Source organism: Aptenodytes patagonicus, chromosome 1, assembly GCF_965638725.1.
Source record: "Aptenodytes patagonicus chromosome 1, bAptPat1.pri.cur, whole genome shotgun sequence".
NCBI lineage: Eukaryota > Metazoa > Chordata > Aves > Sphenisciformes > Spheniscidae > Aptenodytes > Aptenodytes patagonicus.
This window is the reverse complement of record NC_134949.1, coordinates 1,687,589-1,710,244: the sequence shown is the minus strand read 5'-3', so window position 1 is coordinate 1,710,244 and position 22,656 is coordinate 1,687,589. Positions and strand designations below refer to the sequence as shown.

The 22,656-nt window shown below is 39.9% G+C and overlaps 1 protein-coding gene across 1 annotated transcript in view; it reads left to right on the top strand.

Annotated features, from left to right (window-relative positions):
• EXOC4 (exocyst complex component 4) overlaps window positions 1-22,656 on the top strand; it is a 423,725-nt gene that overhangs the window by 199,438 nt on the left and 201,631 nt on the right. The window contains exon 10 of the mRNA XM_076346465.1: window positions 2,350-2,446. Coding sequence (XP_076202580.1) covers window positions 2,350-2,446 — 97 coding nt within the window. The remainder of the gene's footprint in view (window positions 1-2,349; window positions 2,447-22,656) is intronic.

Genomic DNA, 22,656 nt, shown 5'->3' with positions numbered 1-22,656 from the left:
ACCCCACTGTAAATTGCAGGGTCTGACATTAATAGGGGAAATGAATAATTTTCTTTTCCTAGAAGTCGCGCCTCTTTTTTCCACAATTAAACTGTCACATTGTGCAAGTTAACTTTTTAGAATGCACAATGAAATTCCTGAACTTTAATTTTTTTAAGAGCCACCTCTTTCTAATTACAATCAGTAAAGCTTTATAAACTCTGTTCTCAGCTGATTCTTTGTGCTTCCCGAGCCCTTCTGTTAGTGTAGGATTTATCAAGAAGCTTCATGTCCTAACGGTGCATTTGGGGAGCTGAGTCAGCTTGTGGAAGTACTGCGACTGCAGATATCCAGAGGATGGATGCATAGATTTCTCACTCCACAGGGAATTTAATATTGTCCCTTTTACCAGCACACCGAAACAGCATCTTTGAATCTACACCAGTGCTGTGAATTCTTGTACAAAACACTCCTGACCTGGAGGGACCGTTGAGGGTATGGAAGAACTGGTGTCACTGGCCTGCTTGGTCCTTGGATGTTGCTGTGAGGTTGCTAACAGGAGGGTCGATTAAATCAAGTCATCGAAGAGCTTTTTTTTGTAGAATGGTTGCAGGTGATGGCCTAAAGCATATAAACTTCACTTTGAAAAGAAGATCGGGGTCACTTACTCATCGGTTGTGTTCTTCCTCTTAGACTTTCCAATTTGGAAACACTCTTCTTGTTTCGAGGCAGGCAGTTGTCAGGGTCAAAAAATTCAATAATCTGCTGGTGGTGTTTTGATTTCAAGTACTTTGTCATTTTCCTGCTTATAAAGCTATCATAATAATGTGATTAGGTTCTGTATTTATTATTATTCAATCATTAAGGAGAGTTCACATGCAAAATGAAAAGGACTTGGTAATATTTGGGATATACAGACTTTGCCTAAGTTCATATTTTGGGTTATTTAAGGTTCTTAGCCAAAAAACTTACTTGGTAGGATTACTTGTCAGATGATAACAGCAAGATGATGGTCTGTGCTTTGTGACGAGGGAGCATGACCAAAATACAAGGGATTATGTGCTGAATTGCTGCTAATTTCAGAATGAGATTTTTTTCTGATGCTGTCATTTGCTTATGTGTGGGGCATCTGGCCTGTTCTCCTAAAAATGTTTTCTTCTGGAAGGGTTACATGGACTTTGTTGCTATCAGGAAATGTGGGGGTTTCAGGAAATTGAGATTTGCCCTCCCCCCTTTTTTCTCTCTCAGTATCCTAATTTAAAGTATTTTGGTGTTAGGGGCTGCCTATGGAAGTAACTCTGGTTCAGATGTAATGACATGCAGGTGGGTGTTTCAGACTGGGCCTGAGGTGTACAAATAATGCTCTCTGAGCTTGTGTTTTACTACCAAGGAGTGTGCCAAACTCAACAAGTTTATTTTTCACGTAGCTGAGAGCCTGTTTGTACGCAACTGGAACTCGGGCAACAGAGACTTCTGCTAGGAAATTACAAGACTGTGTAGGACATGGACTCCTGAGAGATCCAGACCCAGTAGTGTTAAATGTAATAAATAACTTAAAATGTCGTGTCACTGGCAATCAAAACCAAGCTACCTTCCAAGGGATTGAACAGTGGCAGCATCAGTCAGAGGTGCGGGAGCCTTCCATACAGCAATATGGAAACAGCAAAATTCAGTGAAGTGCTGCTTTTAAAACCCTTTCCAAGCGTGATGTGCTTCAAAATACATCGTATCCACATGGACAAGACCTTGAGTGTTTATTACACAAGGTGAAGGCCCTCGTGCTTTTGAGAAAGGATAATTTAAGTGTGTGCTCAGGTGCAAATTAAGAGCTGTTAGTTCAGTTTTGGGCTGTTCCAAAAGCTGCTCAAGTCACTGAAACTTCAGGCTGGACGTCCCCATTTGTCAGTGGGGTGATGCTTTTGAAGAACCGTGAGGCTCAAGTCTCTTAATGGTATCTGGGCATCTCTCATCTGTGAGACAGGTATCATGTTAGCGCCTCCGGGCAGTACATTGGACTTCAGCCCAACGGAAAAATTCATCTCATGTGGCTGGGAAACTCTTCTGTAGTTGAAACTGGGTCCTGTGCTGTAGGAGACCTGCACTTATCAGTCTTTCTGCAATACTGTTGCTAACTACGGAAAGAGGAGCCTGAAGTAATGTATAACTACTATCTGTATTGTTCCTACTGCATTAGGAGTACTTTATCTGAGCAGAAAGAGGATAGAAAGAGCATATCTTCATGTTAATTACTGATCTTTCACCAGGAATGAAGCATTTACAGAGAGACCTAAATGTTTAATTATCACTTACTATCTAAAATTCAAGGGATGTTCAGATCTGTTAGACAACTTGTTTCATGTTATTTTCCAGGAGGACCAGATGATAACTTAATTGAAGGTGGCGGATCCAAGTTTGTCTGCAAACCAGGAGCCAGAAACATCACTATCATCTTTCATCCCCTCCTCAGGTAAGTAAGGCTTTTCTACATAAAGGTGCAAATAATTAGAATAAGTAGAATTAACCTACTTTATGGGCACATTGCCACTTCTGAGGTAACATCCCACAGCAATGGGCTTGCTGTAAAGTTGTTGGTATGCACACGTGTAAAAAGTAATCACTAGTTGAGCTTGTTGCTGATGCTCTTTAATCTTTTTCAAAATTAACTAGCATACCAAGTGGGATTGCTTGCCTGGGTGACCCCTTTTCATTGAACAGTGTAATTTATTATTGACCCAAGTTGGGAAAAGTTTAGTTGCAGCCTGTCACAAATTGTTTATCGCTGGCTGTCCGTTATGCTTATTAAAAAGTCAGAAGGATACTCTATGAACTGCAAGGTAAGTTCGTTCTTTGATAAAACAAGTATGGTCTACGGACTGCAAATTAAATGCCTGATCTAAAGTGCCGTGCCAGTTACTAAAATCTTAGAAATTCACAGCTCATCAAGGACTGCTGGAACTTCAAAACAGAGCAAGTCTATAATAAGCCTCTTCTCACCAAGTCACTCACCTCTGATACTTTAATTTTGCTCTCTTTACTTTGCAGTCTAACAGTTCATCTTCTTAGTTTTGCCAGAATTAAATAATAACGATGTTTTTCTCAGTTCATGTCAGTCTTCCTCCTCTGCTTTTTCCTTGCAGGGTTTTCCTTTATTGTCAGACATGTCCTTTCCTATTCAGTGCTAGCACCTTTAGAGAGCATTTCCCTCCTTGGCTCTGTTTGTATTACTCACTATCATGAGTCACTTAGGCAACAGGGCATGTTTCTCCAGCACTAAAAACAAGCAGTGATAAAAAGTAATTGGAATCTGATCCCCAGCCGAAGGAATATTCTGACTGCCGTCTTGGTAGCTGAGAAATGTGGTCATTTGTGACTTCTCAGGACTTAAAAATGCAGAGGAAAAGTGCGTAAATTCCTCCAAATTTACATTTCTGATGTCATGACACTAGATATTGGAATAATCTTGAGGACATGTTAAAATTTTTTAAGGTTTTTCAGAACTTCCCTTGAAAAAAGGGTTGCGTACATTGTACACTCTTCATTTATCACTAGATGCCCATAATGAAATGGATAATTTCATAAGCGCGTTTTGTTTCAACCTGTCTCTTTTAAAATGGAAGCAATGTGCTAAAAATAAATTTGCCAGAGCATAATTTATAGTTTTCAGCCGTTTTATTATGAGAAAAGATGGACAGTGGTTAAGATGCAATATGCTATTCAAAGTATGACCACTATGATATGGACTTCAATCTCTTCATCTTTAATGAATTTACAGGCTTCTTTCAAGCACAGAGGGGGGCGGTGATGCTCTTATTTTTATTGATGAGGTACTCCACATTGATTTAGAAACTGGTGAAAATACTTCTTTCTTTTTACTTGCCTTCCTGCTTAATTTTTCCCCCTTTTTTTGCCATCCGAGTCAAACATGAGTGCTCTGCTTTAAATAGCACTTCTCACAAACACTTCACTTTCATTACCAGCTTGCAAGACAGGCAGTAGAAATAATTTGCTTCATAAAAAATAATTGCATCAAGATTAAGGTATCTGCGTACAATATATTTTTCATGCCAACCATCTGCAACATCTTAACTTCCTTGCATTGAGTAGTTCATCAATAACTGCATGAAGAGAAAGAAAATACTCCGTGACCCAGCTTACCCTTTTCTCACTGCAGAATGGGGTGAGTTTGGGTGTAGGTGAAGACTGTAGAAACTTTTCAAATGTGATTTTACCTACCTTAGCGATTGACAGAGTAAATATCTGGCATGAGTCATTGCACTCTCAGTTTTAACTCATGATCCTCAACTTCGGCATGCACATGGTGCATGGAATGCGGTGTATCTGGGATGACCATAGGACTGGATTTCTTTTGGTGATAATGATTCCCTACAGGGAATTCTGTTCCTGATGGGAGTAGATAGCAATGACCTGTCCTACCAGCAAACTGGCTTACCCATTGACTCCTGTTAAAATTGGCTGTATGATGCTGGCTGTGGTTGTAAAATTCTGAATATGGTGGATTTGCTAAAATACTGACTTTTGCAATAATTTCTAGCACATCATCTTATGTGTGCATTCCTTGTTGGTTGGATCTTTGTCACCCTTTTCTAGATGTTATTGTATTAAGTGTCAAGCTCTCGAGGACGTAATTGCTGCAGAGGTGTGAAGTTTTCACTTGCTTTATTTTCCATTTGTTGTTGAGATTCTTTATGGCCTGCCTCAATCATCTTTCATTGATGTCGCTTGTACAGGCTTAAAATGAATCTGTTTTGAATTCAAAATTATCAATATTTTATTTAGAAGGGGGGGGTGGTGTTATTTTTATCAAGTTCACATAAACATGTTGACAGAGAAGTTTTAGCACTGTATGGGCCAGCTGATTTTATTAGGAAGCTGAGTGCTTCTAAAAGTATTAAGCTAACTGGATCACTGAGAAACCAGACACTGGTGTGATGATTTAAAGCCTGAGCATTGCGCTAAGTGATGGCTTTAAAACATAATTCAGCACAGTAATGTTAGGTGGCGTGTTGTAACCAGAGCATTCATATTCATCAGTCTGAATTTCTCTTTTTTTGTACTACTGATATGAAAAGTGTCATTGTCTATCACATCAGAGAGTTGCACAATCACAGTGTTAAGTTTACTGGTTATAATAGCCTTTTTTGGGATCCTCTTTTATTTAAAAAATGAGGTTGAGCTTGGCTCCAGAGCCTTTTGAAGAACACAGAGTCGGCAGGCTTTCAGGGGGCTGTAAATTAGCCCCCATATCTCCAGCAATGAAAGTTTGTTTAGAGAAAGTCTTAAGTTACAACCATGGAGAGTGTGAGGGCAAATACATACGAATGGTTTTCAAAGTCTGTCTTCCCTCAAATTCATTTAGAGCAACGAGCCAGAGCTGGGAAGTGAGATGTTACATTGTTTGGGATGTGGGTCCCTAATTTCCACTAGGACAACTGAGACGCACCAAGCCCCAGATTAATTACCAGGACTTAATGACACCACCACACACATAACAAATGAATAGTGAATTTTTGGAAGACAAGTGGGTATTCTAGCGGAGATGATTCCTGGGAATAGATTTTACTAACTACATATGAAAACTAATTGCACTTACAAATTGAAGAGGAATACACATCTGATTTTCCTTAATTACATATTGCGGGAGGTGTCAAAGTATAAAAGTTACCAAAAGAGTCCAGTTGCTTTCTTCATCCTTCGCTGCTAACCAGCATCTGCTTGGATCGTGAAAGCGCTGGTGTTACTGGTCTGTGGACTAACATCTCCCATTGGAGGAAGGAAACATGCGGGATCACTACTGAAGCCCTTCCGTTGTGGAATATTGAACAGCCTGAGTGATGTCTGTTGTAACATTTGTTTGGTGGGGATTTTTTTTTTTTGTTGTTTATTTGTTTCAGCTGGCATTTGAAAGGCACTTGGCTCTTCAGGGTAATAATCATTTTACATATGCTTTATAGAGTATGTTTATTACCAGACAATTGAAGAACAGATGTCTGCAGTCTTGAGGCTTAAGGGGGAGGGACAGGAGGGACCGGAGATGGAGGGGATAATGGTGTTTTGAATCGTGAAAGCATCGCTGATGCTAACTCAGTTGAACGTTGTTCGGATATTGGGTATCAAGGCCGCAAGGGTATCCATTTATTAATATCAGCCACACTTCATTAAGATCAAGCAGCAATTAAAAGGGTTGTAGGATGGAAGAGAAAGCAAAGTGTTCATTGATTTGGAAGAAGCAGTCACTTCTAAGCAAGATAGTGTCCTTGTGAAGAAGTGAACTAGAGAGGCCAAATTGACTTGGCACCCTTTGCCTCTCTATCGAATGGGCCGTGTCTGTCTTAGGGGATCTCCCCCTTTGCCAGATGGGAAGAAGCTGCAACATGTCAGTGATATTCTAGTCGCTGCCTTTGATTTCAAAGTCTGGAGAGTAAGAAAGTGAAAAACAGTGCTGATTTATTAGAGTACCAAAAAAAAAAAGGGAAGAAGGAAAGGCAAAATTACTGATTTGACTCTGCTGATGTTGTCTGAGACGCAAAGACTAAAGTTTAATGCTCAGGCATGTGCACGGTCCAAGGCATTGCAAAGTTTGCTAGTTCTTGGTATTTCAGATTGGTCAGAGTGGGGGGAAAAGAGCAGATAACAATCTGACATTTTAATTTAAGAATTAAATGATTATGTTCATTTATACTGGTCCCCATTATTTAAAGCAGTAGCTTTTTACCTGATAGCATTTTTGGAATTTCCTGTTTCTTTCTGCTTTGTTAATGGTAATAAAAGAGTGATTGCTCTTTTAATAAATAAAATAAATGCATTAGGGAATAATCAAGGACGATAGTAACTTACTTTTGCTGCCTGTTGATATCAGCATGTTCCTCACCAACTGGTGGCAATCAGCTCTGAACTGCTGAAGGTCAAATTTCAGACTCCGCTAGTAACCTGTCCTTGGGAGGGAGGTGCACAACGTACAGAGTATGTACATACACGCAGGTACATATGTATTAGCAGTGATGTTTCAGCTTTCCATGCTTTGGGAATAATCGTGTCAAGCTTCTGTTTAATTCAGGATATGTCAAGATAAAAGGTACTGTATGTAGAATTTAAATCCTCTGTTTATTTTGAAGATGTTGGGAGGGGATGGCAAAGTTGTCATCGGTTCCATGGGGCATCTAAGTCCTTTGCGAACATCAGCTGCTGCTGCAGCTGAGCAGTGTTCATAACTACCTGACTGTAATTGATACAAAACTATGTATATGACTAAGAAACCCGGTGTACCTTGGTGATAATCTCTTTTATTAGTATATATGTACAGCTATAATAATAAACAACTAATTTGATTTTAAAATATGCTGTAATATCTTGTAGTTGTGTACTATAAAATTAATATTTGATACTATGGGGAATGTGCTATTTGGGAAGCAAAAGGAGCGTGAAAATTAGATTAGTTTGTTAGTTACATTTAGTATGTTTAGACTATGTTGAATGATACCAAGTATGTTAAGAAAAATGTGTGGTATTTTATCAGTCTAAGGGGGTATATATTATTATTGAAGTAGATGGAAAATGTCAAATAATCCAGGGGCACAGACAGTGCTAAATAATGAGAGCTGATGTCTTTAGCTTTTTGAAATCAAACCTAAAATACTTGATTTTAGAGAAATCGATAAAACCGACTCAAGCTGGGAGAGGGAACTTATAATATTGACTGCTTAAAGTTTGTATTTCAGATTGAATAATGTTCAGAGGATAAGGGGTTAAGTAAAAAAAAAGTCTGAGATGCTGTTATGTACACAGGAAAACACTATTTGCAAACTTTTAAAGTCAGTGAACCCTTAAAAATATAACCATCCAGATTGCACGAATACTGTTTTTTTAAGTCTTACATTCAGACATATCCCTTATGAGGGAAAAAATATCACTTAGTTAATCTAAATCTTGCTTCTGCAAAGGAGGTGATATATTCCCTTTAGAGAGGGAGGCTATGGAGGCAGGGAGATGGTGCCTCTCCGCAGGCTCGGCGGTGCAGCGAGACAAATGGGGCTCAGATCAGGAGATCTCGACTCCTGCTTCTCGTTACGGTACCGGTAGTCGCCGCGATGCTTAATATTCCCATCTTTATTTTGGAATCGTTAATACTCATCCTTGAGTGTGACAAATGCTTGATGCAACTTTTCATACACTCGCTGTTTACTTCAATTGACCTGAATTGAAATCTTAAGGGAGCAATTTGACACCCACCTACTGAATTCCTGCCCGCCCCTGCCTCCTATCCCCCCCCCCCCCGGTTTAATGAGTGTTTAGAAGACATTTAGTTGACGAGTCCCTTGCTGTTGACATTTAGTACTTTATATCTGTCAACAGTGGGCATGAATGTTTCTTGCTTGGCGAATCCTAACTCTTTGACAAGCTCTCATAAAGTCTGCGCTGCTGAATTATACAGACGCATTTCAGAAGAGCTTGTTGTTGTGACACTGCTAGGAAAAGGTTTACTTCTGACTGAGGCCATCGCAGAAACGGGGCACATGCACGGGAAAGGGATGGGGAACAGCTTCACGTTTTGTGCTTTTTTTTCCCCGATGCTTTATGAGAACTGACAGTCTTACTCTGTGTGTCTGATTAAAGATGACAGTTTATAAAAACCTTAAGGTAAGGCTGTTCATTTTCGATGACAGAAAATAAAGCAAACCCCCCCCCCCCACCTCCCACACAAACAAAAACTCTTACACGCCAAAAAAACTCTTAATATGTGATGCATCGATTTTATATTGTCTGTCAGAGAATGTGCTTCAGCAGATCAGTCAAGTTTTGAGTTTTCAAACATGCTTCATCCATACGGGAAATCAACAGCCTGTCAGAAATTTCACATGTCTCCAGCTCCTCCTTTCCTTCGGATGAAATACAACCTGAAGGAACATAGAAATTTTGACATTTGCAAGAACTGACGCTGAATAGCTGAGAACAGTGTTAATTCAATTCCATGATAATGAATTACTTCTAACCCGTATTATGTTCATCAAGCCAACAAAGTAGTTTTAACTCATTTCTTAATGGAAGCGTTGCTTAAGTTTAGTTCTAGCATTTAACTCAAGTTCTCATGGAGCACAATTAAGATTCCCCACATTGCTGAACACTATTATTTTTATTAGAGTGTAAGCAGAGATTTATTTTGTCATAGGAGTTTTCAGTGACTTATATATGCCATTTGAATACTGCGTCACAAGACATGAGTTGTGTCTTAGAATAGAATAATTCTGTTGGAAGGGGCCTACAATGATCACCTAGTCCAGCTGCCTGACCACTTCAGGGCTGACCAAAAGGTAAAGCATGTTGTTAAGGGCATTGTCCAAATGCCTCTTAAACACTGCCAGGCATGGGGCATTGACCACCTCTCTAGGAAGCCTGTTCCAGTGTTTGACCGCCCTCTCGGTAAAGAAATGCGTCCTAATGTCCAGTCTGAACCTCCCCTGACGCAGCTTTGAACCATCTCCCACTGGATACCAGGGAGAAGAGATCAGCGCCTCCCTCTCTGCTTCCCCTCCTCAGGAAGCTGTGGAGAGCGATGAGGTCGTCCCTCAACCTGCTTTTCTCCAAACTAGACAAACCCAGTAGCCTCAGCCGCCTCTCATAGGACATTCCTTCCAGCCCCTCCACCAGCTTTGTTGCCCTCCTCTGGATGCATTTGAGGACCTTCACATCCTTCTTAAATTGTGGGACCCAGAACTGCACACAGTACTCAAGGCAAGGCCACGCTAAACGCTAAGTACAGCGGGAATGACAGCAAGTCTTGAGAGACACCAGAGAACCTTGTGTAGATCTTCTCATCTGGTTCTTTCCCAAAGAGATGGTGAGCATGGCTGGTGGATGTGGGTTAAGAAGTTGGCAAAAAGTGTTGATTTCATACTGTGCAAAGAATAACCATGGGTTTTCCCACAATTACAGTAGTTGATGTTGGACTGGAAGAAGGTTGTTTTTGACTTTTCAAGCTTGTTGTAGTGTTAAACAAAGTTTTAACATGGGCAAAAGCCAGCATGTCTTGTATATGGACCTGTGAATTTATTGTTAGTCTAACTGGTGTTTTACTAGTCTAATCAATATAGAACAATTAGTAGTAGTACATTTATGGTAAAATCAGTAGAGTTATAAAAATCTGGATTTATAGACCAGATGATCAAATTATTACTAATTCTTTTTAATATTTTAATTAAAAATTAAAATAGTTGAGTCTATTCTGCCCATGACGGTAGCTGGTAAGTGATCTTCATGCCTTTTTCTCGACCCACAAGCTTTTCCATCTTATTTTCTGCCCCCTGTCCTTGAAGAGGGGGAGTGAGAGAGCGGCTGGGTGAGGGTCTGGCAGCTGGCCAAGGTCAACCCACCACAAGAACCTACCCTGATCTTCCCAGGGTCTTACAGGTGCCAGCAAATCTTTGGAGCTAAGAAGGCAGAGGATAAATTTGATGAAATTCATTTAGTGGCTCTTCTCCGTTACCAGGTGTGGCAAGTAGTCTGGGGAATTCCTCTTATATTTCTCACATCACGTCACTGGACCAAATAATTTTATGTTAGAGTGTTTTCTTACCCATCAGCCGGCTAGCCAAGGCCTCTGAAAGTCAGCCCCACTAGCACGTTTTCCAGGCCTAAACACTTTTTTTTTTTTAAATATAAATTGTGTTTTTCCTTAAGAGAATCTAATATACCTGAAATTTTTTGGCTTCCTTTATAGCTCTGTTTCCATGTAAAACTGTGTGTGTTAGCTAACATCTAGCTAATTCTACAGTTTTACAAGGGTGTGCTCGGTTAAAGTACTTCTCTAAGTACTCGTATGATGGCTGCAAATTTATTTGGCAGAATTAAAAAGATCTGGGAAAAAGAGGGGGTTTTTTTTCCATTAATCCACACCTCTCCAACACAAACTTACAGGCAGCAGCAGTGACTGACTGATTTGCTGCCCGTGCTTTACCCAGGCAGGCAGATGAATTGGTCCAGATTATTGTAGTGGGGGCTGGCAAGGTGCGGCAGGGCATGTAAAATGCACAGCTTGCTTTCAAAAGAAACTTGAATCTTGTGTGAACTCAAACTGGCTGTGAATTATGATCGCCTGATGGCACCTTGTTAGCAGGATAGGTGCAAGAAGTTGATTAGAGATGGTGAGCAACCTTCCTTTGTTACCAGAAGGTCATCTTTTCAGATTGCAACTGAGACTGAAGGAAAGGAGCTGGTGTAGTAGAAGCACGGACCAAAAATCACACATCTTTTTTTTTTTTTTTTATTTATTTTTATTTTTTATTTTACTAGTTACATGCTAATCTGTTATACGGAACATTCTGCAAATGTTTGTAGGTGTTATATTCATTAAATGAGAGATTAAGTATGATTGAAATGGGTCTTACATGCATTGAAGTTTATAGATTTTCTTTTTTCTTTTTCCTGTTTCTTCTCCTTTTCTCCTCCCCCCGAAGCATGAGTATTGTGATACTTAAAAACCTGTTGGTCAGAAAAGTATTTAGCAAAACTGGAAGGGAAGAATGGATCCATTTATTTCATTTAACCATCTTAAGTACGAACTGGCTTAATCTTAGAATGCTTTAAGGAGCCTGAGTTACAAACCGAGATCCACATTTAATGCTTTGGCTTTTCAGACGCTATAAATCTCTTCACTCACAAGGGGAGATTCTCCTGTGCAGGAGCTAGTGCCTTTCTAGCAGCTCAGCTGGCACTGGGGACTTCCACAGCAGCTAAAACTTGTTTTAATAGCACCAGCTTTCATTTCAAATATAGCAAGTACTACTCTGACGCTGCAAAAAAAAAAATCTGCAAAGCAACAGAAAAACTCGCAAGGCAAAAATAGAAACGCATCCTTCGTTTTCGTTGTGGAAGAAAATGGGAAAAAAGCTTGACAAATTCTAAGTTTGTAATCTGTCTATGGAAGCTGTTCAGAAAATACATTAGTGAGGGCTTTCCCTGCGTATAATAGGGGGAATCCAAGGATGAAAACCTAGTGTGGCTTAAGTCCAAGTTAGAGTATTATGGCCCTGAAAAACTTTGGAGAGTGCATGTGGTTACTTTCATAAAGCTTTATGAATTTTTGGTTGAAATACAGGAGGGCTGTTGCTTGATGAGAACAGAAAAGGTGATTCCCGTAATTTGTATTTGCTGTTAAAAGCAAAGATACAAAGCCCAGAATGACGGTGCTTCTTGGACTCCATTTCCCCATCTGAAAGGAAAGGTGTTTTGGTTTTGGAGGTGGTGGTGGTTGTTATTATTGTTATTTTTATTTTACGTAAATGTCATGTTGTTTAAGCTAAAGGATCTTCTGGGTAGATCCTTTGGTAGTGAACTGGAGTTCCCTTAGCGAAGGACCACTCCTGTCGGAGCTCTCTGCTTTGTGTTTCAGCTAGACTGTTCTTGCTTGGTTTTTGCAAAGCTATTTAAAACCTTATGTACAACTTAAAATTTTGTAATTTGGGGAAACTATAGCTGTTATCCCAGTTAGAGCACGGAGGTGCATTTCAATCTCCTCCAGGGATACTAAAAGGGAAAAAAAGAGATTTTCAAGTATTTAAATTTCATCTAAGATTTCAAGGAGTGAAGTCTGAAATGCTTATTTCAACTAGTACCCTCTTCAGTTTGCTAAACAGAGCTAAAAAGAGTGATTTTGAAGTTACTTTACCAGTAAGCTGCATTTTCCTGTTCTGCTAAATCCTGTCATGGATATTACAGTGCAGGACCCTCATTTATTCCTGTTTTGTAGACTAGGTTCTTTGGGCCAGACACATCAGATGTGGCTGCACAACCACTCGCAGGGTTTTCATGCTGCCCTAAAGGCGCACGGCTAAAGGAAAGTCCTAGTAGCACCACAGGAGATGCCTTGCAGGGAAGTCAGCCCACGGAAGGGCATGTTTTTCAGACACCAGGTCACACACAGAATAACTTTTTGGTGGAATATTCCTGAGGCGTTTAATTTTAAATTCTGCTAATTTTTAGAGATCTGCAGAATAGCCATAAATAAATTTTGCAGGAAAGGCGTTGGCCTTTATTTTGGTTATTTTGGGTCCCAGGCATCTTGAATACCGGATAGATTCGCAGTAATTGCACATTGTGTAATACCGCTGCTAAGCATTTCTGTATCTCCTTTCATCTGCTAACTTCCAAGCTTTTCAGAGGCATCGATTCATTAACACGTCAGCGTGAAATTGCTCTGTGTGTGGAAATCCTGGTTATGCGACTGCCAGGGATGAAGCCGATGTGGATGAAGCGTCGAGTTGAACGGTCATAAATTCTGTGCAGACTTGGAATAGGCAGAACAGAACTGAAAGTCGTAAATTCCTGCTGTTACTAATCAAGGTCCAGATTTTCCATTTTATTGTAACTTTGTCGCTCCAGGTTTGTTTTTTGTTTTTTAAAATGGGTTTCCTCTAGGGGTGCAACAGGTCGGTGACAGCTTAGCTAAGCTCTGAGAGTCCTTCTGTAGCCTGGTAGCGACGGCTCTGCTGCCTGCTCATACTTGGGTCATTTCGTCAACTTCTGCTTGGGTGATTTAGTCAACTCTGAGGACTACATCTAGCACAAGGTGGTATGGATGCCTTGTGCAAGCTTCAAGTGGCTTTCTTCTCATCATTGCATTCCTTAAAGCCAGATTCTTCTGCTGGCTTTGAAAATGGGAATATTCTTTCTGGAGACCATGTCTGAAATCTAGATGAAATACTGGGAGCCTCTTAGCGCAGGGTTGGTGACCCCACTCCTGCGTGGTAGCAGCAAGGCCAAGTGGAAGCGATCTCAGACCAAGTGTCTGATGCCGTTTAATCACTTCTGCCTCTGCTTCCTTCTCTGTAAATTGGAGATAACTCTTATTCCACACGTCAGTTGAGTAGTTTGTCATCTGTAGATGAATAGCACTATCAGACAACTGACTGGTGGCTGTTTTGTGGTGTGGGCTTTTATGGACGGTTAAGTGCTCCTGCACTCAGGGACAGGCATGAAAAGGAGACTACGAAGCTGTGTTTCTATCGAGGTGGACTCCAGTGAATCACAGCTTGTCTAAGTGTTATGGATGTTTATTTGAGTATATGGGCACCAGTAAATAGTTTTGTTCCTGGAGAAAATCCACAGTGACGTATCACCTGGAATTTAATTTTTGAAATGGAGCTTTAGTTGCAATTGCTGCTCATGATAGTGACAACTTGAGATTTCAGGAGCCCAGTAGGACCAGTTAAAGCCATCGCCTTAGTTCTGTCTGTACCTTCAGATCAGTTGTTTTTTTAATATTTTTTTTCTGTGGAATACTAAAACATTACAAAAGAGCAGAAGCTAACAGCATCTCTTTTTTTCCAGTCTTTATTGTGACTTAAGAACCAATCCTTGCAATAATACTTAAAACTAATGGAGTAGTGGTACCAGGGATGCTAAATGATGTGATAATGCCTCTGAACAAAAAAGCACTTCTTTTTATTTAGGTTTTATTTTGGCTGCCCCAGCTGATTTATCATAAGATAAAAAGACTACAGAGAAGGCAATATACTAGCAGTGCTGTGTATGCTGTAAAATGTAATGATGATCAGGTTCTGACTGAAGCTCTTAGTGGCTTTAATAATTTTTGGTGACTTTTTTTCAGTAAACTCATTATCTCTGCAGTAACAGTAAGAGAGTGAGTGTTTTCAAAGTTAAAAAAAAAAAGTTTACACTCTGTAAGGTCAAATAACATTGCTAAATTAGTGCAGATCCCTCAAAAATTGTCTGTTCCTTCATTTTGGGATACCCAAGTTGATAATTTTTAGTCCTAAGGCAGGTTCAGTGAACATGAGATGTAATTGTTCTGAGTACAAAGCAAAATTGGAGACCTTCTAGAAATAACACTAAATACAGCAAGAAGGGAGAAATATTGGGAAGTGTCAGATTTGGTTCTCTTCTAATAGGGCTCCAGAGCTCTCAGAAGAAAGTCACCGTTCGGCTGCTTTTGGAGGAGGATGAGTGACAGCCATGGAGAGACGTGGTCTGGTGGATGCCCAGACAGTGGAGAGATCACAGCACAGAAAATCAGAACTGCTACACGCAATAGGAAAATTTAAATGCTCTGAAGTTTTATAATACTACAGGGAGGAAATAAACCCATCTTCTTTTGCTACATCTTTACGGAAGGTGGAGACAAGTCTTCAGTCTAGAATCATTCTTCCTTTTATTTTACAGGGCTGTGCAGTTTATCACTGCAATCCATTCCTCATTGTGAAAGTCATCCCTCTTGATACATGCTGTATAATTGATTTTAATGAAAATGGGTCTTGCAATTCACTCTGAAAATCAGACTGGGCCTGCACTACGTGTAAATCGTTAATCTGAACTGAGAGCAAATTGTTGTTATAAAGTAGTAAAAGTTAATTAATTGCAAGGAAGCTCTAGATTGCTAGTTGCTATCTTTTCTTAACATCGGCATTTCTCTCTCTCTCTTTTGCCTGGCTCCTAAATTAGTTTCATCTCCTTCCCAGGCAGCGTTCTTCCTAGTTCTTTAAGTATTTGGAAGTATTTTCTGCTTCCCGTTCATCTGGGTCAATCTTTCTTCTACGTAAGAGGTTCCAAACCTGTCGCTATATGATCTGCTGATAAAACAATTCATCCAACCTCCGCTCATCTGCCTTTTTCCCCAAAGTCCCCACCACTGGCATGTGTCTGGTCACACAAGAGGTACATCCATTCCAGTCATGTGAAACGCACTTTTTTGTTGTCTGATGGGAGGAGATCTGCCTTGTGCATCCCTCGGGAGCCTCCTAAAGAAAATGTTTGGCACCTCTTCCATGTGAAAAAAACAAACAGAAGTTGTCAAGGACGGAGAACTATTGTTCAAGTAAGCAGAATGGGTACTTATTATCAGTTTTAGATACGCCCAGGCCAATAGTTAAGTGGTTTTTTCTGGTTAATTTGATGAAAGGCAGTAATGGGTTTAATTGCTGGTTGTCATTTGTAATGTAGTATATGCATTATTAGAGTTATTCTGATAATGTGTTGTAATTACCTACCATCAAGCGTTTTACAATGTCAAAAATATGATCTTTGAAGTAATGTAGCTAAGTTCTTTGAATTGAAGGCAATAGCTATTGAGAGTACAATATCATTTTAAAATGTCAATCAAGTCAGTTAGATAAACAAAATGAAGGTGGTGGCGTTTTTTCCATAAATTCTTCTTGTGCCCTTAAACCTTCCCGAAAGCTTGGGAGAATAAGCAACATGCCTGGAGGGCTGATAAATAAAAGCTATTTCAGAGTTCCCTGCACACACGCCCAGTTTGAAAAGTATTGTGCGTCTTGCATAAAGCGCTATCCAGAAAGCCTCTTTGTGTTCAAACCCAAAGGGATTACTATTCATTTTGGCTTTGCTATAGTAGGAGAGAAAAACTCTCTTAGGTAGTGTTGCCCCTAATTCTGCGTGAGAAATGATCGTGCTAAATGGTAGGTGGGACAAAGTTTTTTAAAAAGGCAGAGGTTTCAATTTGCATTGACCTTATCTACGCGCACAAATGAATCAACAGATGCAAATGAAGCAGGGGAGGCTGAGCTACCAAATTTGCATGCTTAGTTGCTTTGGTCGTGTGCCTAGTCTGGCAAAGAAAGGGGGAGGGAGAGGAAAAAAAAAATCTGAAGTCTAATAAATAGAAGTGTGGCTCCCGATGACCTTTTACCTACTGTTACAATTTTGATGTAGAACAGCCAAATTTCTGAAGATGTTTAATCAGCAAAGTTGAATTTTGATGAAACCACGTGCCACAGTCCCATTACTGCTGCAGAAATTAATTATAATTCATAGCAATATTCTTGATTCATAAGGATTAACACCAGTGAACTGTCACCTTTTCACATTCTTTCCATCCTCGGTGTCACAAAGCCTAATGTAAGATAGAAGTATCCCACATTGATAAGTCAAACTCCACACCCATTCAGATGTGAAATTTATTTGGGTAACAAAGCATCGAATGAAAGATGAATTAAAACATCATGTTTATATTCTATATTTTTAACCTAGATTTTTGATTAAGAGGTTTAAATTGTTTGCATCTTTTCTGCAGGGAAGCGCATGTACATGTGTAGTCTCAGTGATGGGACTCATATCATGACCCAGAATTTCCCCTAGCCCATGGCATTTAAGAAATGATTGTTCCTCTAATTTAACATATGTTGCCAAAAAAGAAAGATGAAAAGACCAGTGGTGTGACAATAGTGACATTTTTTCTTCTTTCAAAAAGAAGATTAAATAAAATCTTTCGTATAATTCTTTCAAATTCCTGAAGCTCAGGTACATCTTGTCAGAGACATGTCTTGCCTTCAGGTGGCCTGCTGAATTTTAAAGGCAATTCTAAATATGTTGTTTTCCTCTCCTTTTCATACAAAATCAAACTGGGATAACCGGGGCTGACTGTAGATTTTTACAGAGCTTAATAGGCATAAGTCTCTCTCTGGATGGAATTAGCATCAGGCATGAAGAGCCCAGCTCGAGGAGAAGACGATGTCAGTGTCGCTAACGGGCATTTTCTAAGACTTCCCTGTGTTTGGTGGCAAGTCCCAGCAGCTCAACACAGAAAAAAGTCAAATTGTCAAAAGTCATTAGTGGTTGTCACTTCATAGACCTTCACACTGGAGTTCCCCCTTTGGAATTGCAGTGGAATGCTTTTTTTTCTTCTTCTTCAAGTAAGTAGGACAATCAGATGTTGTACAAAACGGCTGGGATTTAACCCATTCATAGCTTTTTGGTTATGGCTGCAAAGAAAGGGTGAATTTAGGAGTTTGAGGTTTAGTTCCATGCTCTGCCAGAACCCTTGCTACTTCTAGCAGGTCTTTTTATACCCAAATCTCCAAGGACACATTTTGAAGCTTGATTTCACCAGAGATGCAGGCCTTTGGGGTATGGGTAGATAAGCTTTGCTGAAACTTGTTGATTTAGGATGTACCGACTTCGGTACATCAGACCATTTGATTCATTGCATTTCTGCATTGTTTCACCTCTGGTTTTTTTTCAGGTAGTCTTCAAGCACTGTTATTTTAGTGAAGTAGCATTTTAAATGAATTGCCTAAGAACGAACTGTAGTTGCCGTGTTTCCATTGTTCTTTGTAAAACAAAACAAGTCAGTGCTAAATGATGCTGTTTGCCTCTGTTTATAAATGAGTGCCCTTTCCACGGATTTATTCCTCAGCTGCTAATTAGGAACTTCTTGATTGTTAGTTGGGACAGTTTGACAAAGGAAAGAGGAGACCGATTAAGTAGGAGGTAAATAAGGTAATATCTTGTAGTATAGGGTTTGTTGCAAGGTCTCTCAACCAGCACCGTCCAGGTAGGAATCCTTCATCACTTGTTGTCTCCTAGAGCATGAGAATTTGGTCTAGCCTTAAAGGCTTCTTCTGCACAGCTATGTCAACATGTGCATTTTCCTTACCCCTCCGATTTAGCCATTCTGGCAAAATCGCTCCAGAGCCATGGTCCTGGCTGCTTCTGCTCAAGGTCCATGTTGAAGCTATGCTTCAATAACACTCTAATTCCATCTCCAGCAGGATGTTTGCTGCTCCAACATAACCACTGAAGGAGAAGTCTGAGAGGGGGATTTTTAAAATATATTCCTTTTCTGTTCCTTTCTCTATGAGAGGTAGATTTGGAGAGCCTTATTTAGACATTTTTTCCCAGATTCTCAGATACAAAGTGGTGCCGCTACCCAAGGGTGTTGAAACTGTGGTTCATAGGGAGTTATTTTTATAGAGTATTTTTTTGCACATAGTCATGCAGAAATAGAAAGGTTTCGGTTTAGTTTATATGCTTTGAATTCCCAAATTTTAAAGGATATATTAGTAATGCTTTGATGTCCTAATTAAATACCTAATTATATTTAGAAGTTTTACAATTTTTGCCAGTTTCTGATAGCTTTTACTGTGCCGATCTTTGCTGTTTGTGACATTTAAAGCATATGTTTGAATTCTTCCATCTCCTGTGTCTTGTCATTTCGTTGCTCTTTTTTAGAACTGATATGTAACTTTTGCAAAATAATTGCACAATAAGAAACACAGTGTAGTTTTTTTGAAAGATACAGAACCAGTAGGTACACCCTCAAGAGAAAGAAAAAGGGAACCATGGTGCAGCTGCAGGTGTGCTGAGAAGGAGGAACCAGCTAGTTCTGTGAGTAGCAGAGTGGTTGGGGGCATGTAAGTAATAATCCTTTCCTTGCAGCTTTTGGTTTATAATTGCGTGTGTGGTATCCCCCTTTAGAGGCAAAATATATTGAAGGGAAAAAAGAAAAGCAAAACAAGAACATGGAAATCACTTTAAACTTGGCCTGGAGGTGCTTTTTACAGTAAATCTTTTGACATTTTTGATATCCATGTCATTACAAAGTTGGGGGAAAAATTCCCACCTTGTATGACAAGCAGAGAGCAGTTGTGTCACAGGCCATTAACGTTCATCATTACAAAGCGTAATGTGGCTTTTTTCTTTGTTCAGTTCCATCAGGATTTATCTAGGAGGTGTACAGAGGTGGCCGAGGGGTATAGCAAGAAGTGAAGTTTCAAGCTCAGGGGCTGTCTGTCTCGTGTAGCATCTCGAAAACACTATTGGCCCAGAAGGCACTTGTACCGAATTGTTGGCAAGGGGTGCGTGACTTCAGTGTCACTTTGCTTTTAATAGGGAACATCGGCTTATGGAGATAGACGAAGCCTGCGTGCTTCAAGGGAGCCTTCTGGGGCAGGAGTTAGGGTTGGCTCATGCTGGAGTGCACCCAGCGCACATGGGGACGGATACGTTGAGATGGTGTCCTCGGGCCTTTGCGTTATCAGCTTCCCTGTGGTGCCAGCAGAGACGGTCAGCGTTCCTCAGCTGGAAAATCACTGCCTTTCACAATTTACTGTACTTCCACTGCCACGCTTAGGGTTTTTTTTCCTTTGTTTAGCTATTTGCTGTGTAACAAATAGCACAGAAACATATAGGCCAAAAAGGTGCGCCCCCTTTTCCCACGTTACTGTCCCTTTTTTTGTGTATTTCTATAGAAAAATTTCTCAGTTGCACTAAGGACGCTATTAAGTCTTTGAAACACAACATAAGAACTATCAGATTCTTTTTATTAGAATGCAAGTCACTGCGGTAACTAAGTGCTGATACAGTCTGCTCTATTCTTAGGAAATCCAGAGCAGGATGAATTAAAAAGACACATGTTCATGGGTTACTAGGAGGTGCTGAGCTTTGTTAGTGTGAGATTCAAACCAAGTTTTTCCTAGAGTCCTCAATCAGCAATACCACGATGTATGCATTGCAAAAGGTCCTTTTGGCTGCATCGTCGGTCCTCAAGGGATACTTGCATTAGAAGACAGAGATGATTTCAGTGAGAGTATCACCCAACAGATGCAGAGCACTGAGGTTCTCCTACCTTCAGTTGCTGCTGCAGAACTGTAGCAGAAAAACAGCTCAGCAAGAGCGACCACAAAAAGTTAGGTCTGAAGGTGTGAATGGGAGCGAGATGCCCTGGAGCAGGTCTGCGGCTAGATCAGCCCAGTTTCACAACTGCATGGAAAGGTTAGATGTTGAGGGTTGGTTTTCTTCTCTCTATTCCCCTTGAGATGTAACCGATGTTCTTAACATTATAGATTACGAAGTAAGACACACAGCTTAAATTCCTGTCTTATTTGTAGCCTATAAGACCTTATCATTGATGCTTTGGGAGTTTGTTTCCCAATCCCCATAATTTTCAGTGCCATGGAGCCTTGCCTGTTAATTCCATGGCACGTCAGCAGGAGAAACCTCATTGGCATGTGTCGCTTCTTAAGAGGATGGACAAAGTGTCAGTCTAGGTTCTGGGCAAGGGCAGTTTTGTTTAAATATCCACAGAACAAGCCTTGTTCACCCTAAGGAAGCAGATGACTAAAACTTTGCAACACTGCTTTAACTGAGGGGTTTTTTAGCCAACTTCGTCTGTCTTACTGAACTTGCCGTCACACCCTGTTCTTTCTCCTCCTGTCTCATAGATGAGGGTCTAGAATCGGAAGTGAACCACGAGTAGTCAGGAGCACATGTCTGTGTAGGTATGAGCCTTAGCAAGGGCTCATCAGGCTGTTTACTGGACAGTCGCATCCTCATCTCGTGCACAAGGACAAAGCTCAACTGATAACGAAATCTGCACATTTTCCTTTAGGATATTTATAACTATGGTGAGAAATTTGCTCTTGCTTTGCATGTCAAATAGATGGGAATATCTATTCCCACAGTTAAATTCCATCCACGGGTTAAGTACAGTCTGAATATACTTTTCCACCTTCTGAACTGCATATAAAGGAGAGAGCACGATCTGATTCTCTGCTTACTAAAATAAATGTCAGAAAGGACTTGACCTAATTATGTTGCTTCCCGTTTTCCATCTACATGAAGTCTCTCAGCTTTGTGGGTGTTTTTTAAAACCACTGATTTTTGTCATTGATCCTAGAATTTCCATAATTTCAGTATACACCAAAGACGGCAATAAAGTATGTATGTGTATTACAATTATGTGATGACATGCAAATAATGTCTCCTAGGTAAAGAGTCAAAGATTCTGATATTGATCAACTTTAAAAAACCTCTTGGGTTAAGCTCAGACTACGTCAGTCCCAGGATTTAAAGTCCCAAGTGAAACATTAATAGATATATAGCATTTACCTCAAACTTCTTAATCCCATTTCTCATTCTGTCACTTCCTTTGTTGCCTCAACACCAAGTTGATGCTTGTAGCTCAAGGGCAAAAAATAAAGCACTTTGATGAGCCAGTCTGCAAAGGGCTGGACATTATCAACTGAAACGTTAATTGTAGGCAAAGGAGCTTTGAAAATGTGTAAAAATTTGGAGGAGGTTTGAAATGTAATGGATCTCATAACATTTACGTTGTCTTGAGATTGTGTGCGTTGTATTTACGTGTGTTCCTTCGAATCATGAGTTTATGTTGTTTATATAGATCTGACACTCTTGGGCTATGAATTGCTATTTAGAAGCTCATCAACGGATTGGTGCAGTAGACATCATGAAAGGAAATGGCCATTTGTCATTAATTTTATCACATGACAGAATTTTCAATACCCTTGAAAACAGAAGCATTTTTTTGGTTTTGTTTGGTTTTGCCATGGCGTAGTGTTGTATGTCTAGTTTTAATGGAACCTACAGTCTTCTTTCAAGACCGCATTGAAGACTCTTACATTCAGTGCCAATTAATTTTTTCATAAGGCATTTAAATATATGGAAATGTGTGTGTCTGTGGAGGAGAGGGGACAGAAGCACACAGAGGAAAAGGTAAAAATCTGCATTAAGCTTTTTATCTCTAAAGACAGAAGAACTGACAATGCTCATGTTGAGTTTACAGCTATCCCTTAGACTTCTCTAGTCAAAGTATTAAAGTATCCAAAAATACTAAGTGACCCTATTTACTGGAATTATTTGGATAATTTATTATTAGAATAATTATTCTCATTATTTTTATGCTTAAATAAATATGTTTTAAGTGGCATATTATGGTGAGGGTGAACTATTTTTATTTCTCTTTGCTGCATTTCACAACAATTAATTAAAACAAGGCTGCTTCTGGGAAGAGGGTGCTGTCAAGCCCTGTAGGGCTGAGACACCAGCGACTCATGTTAATCTTAAGTCCGGATGGACTGCATCCTCATATTGTTGTTTCCCCTCCATTTGAAT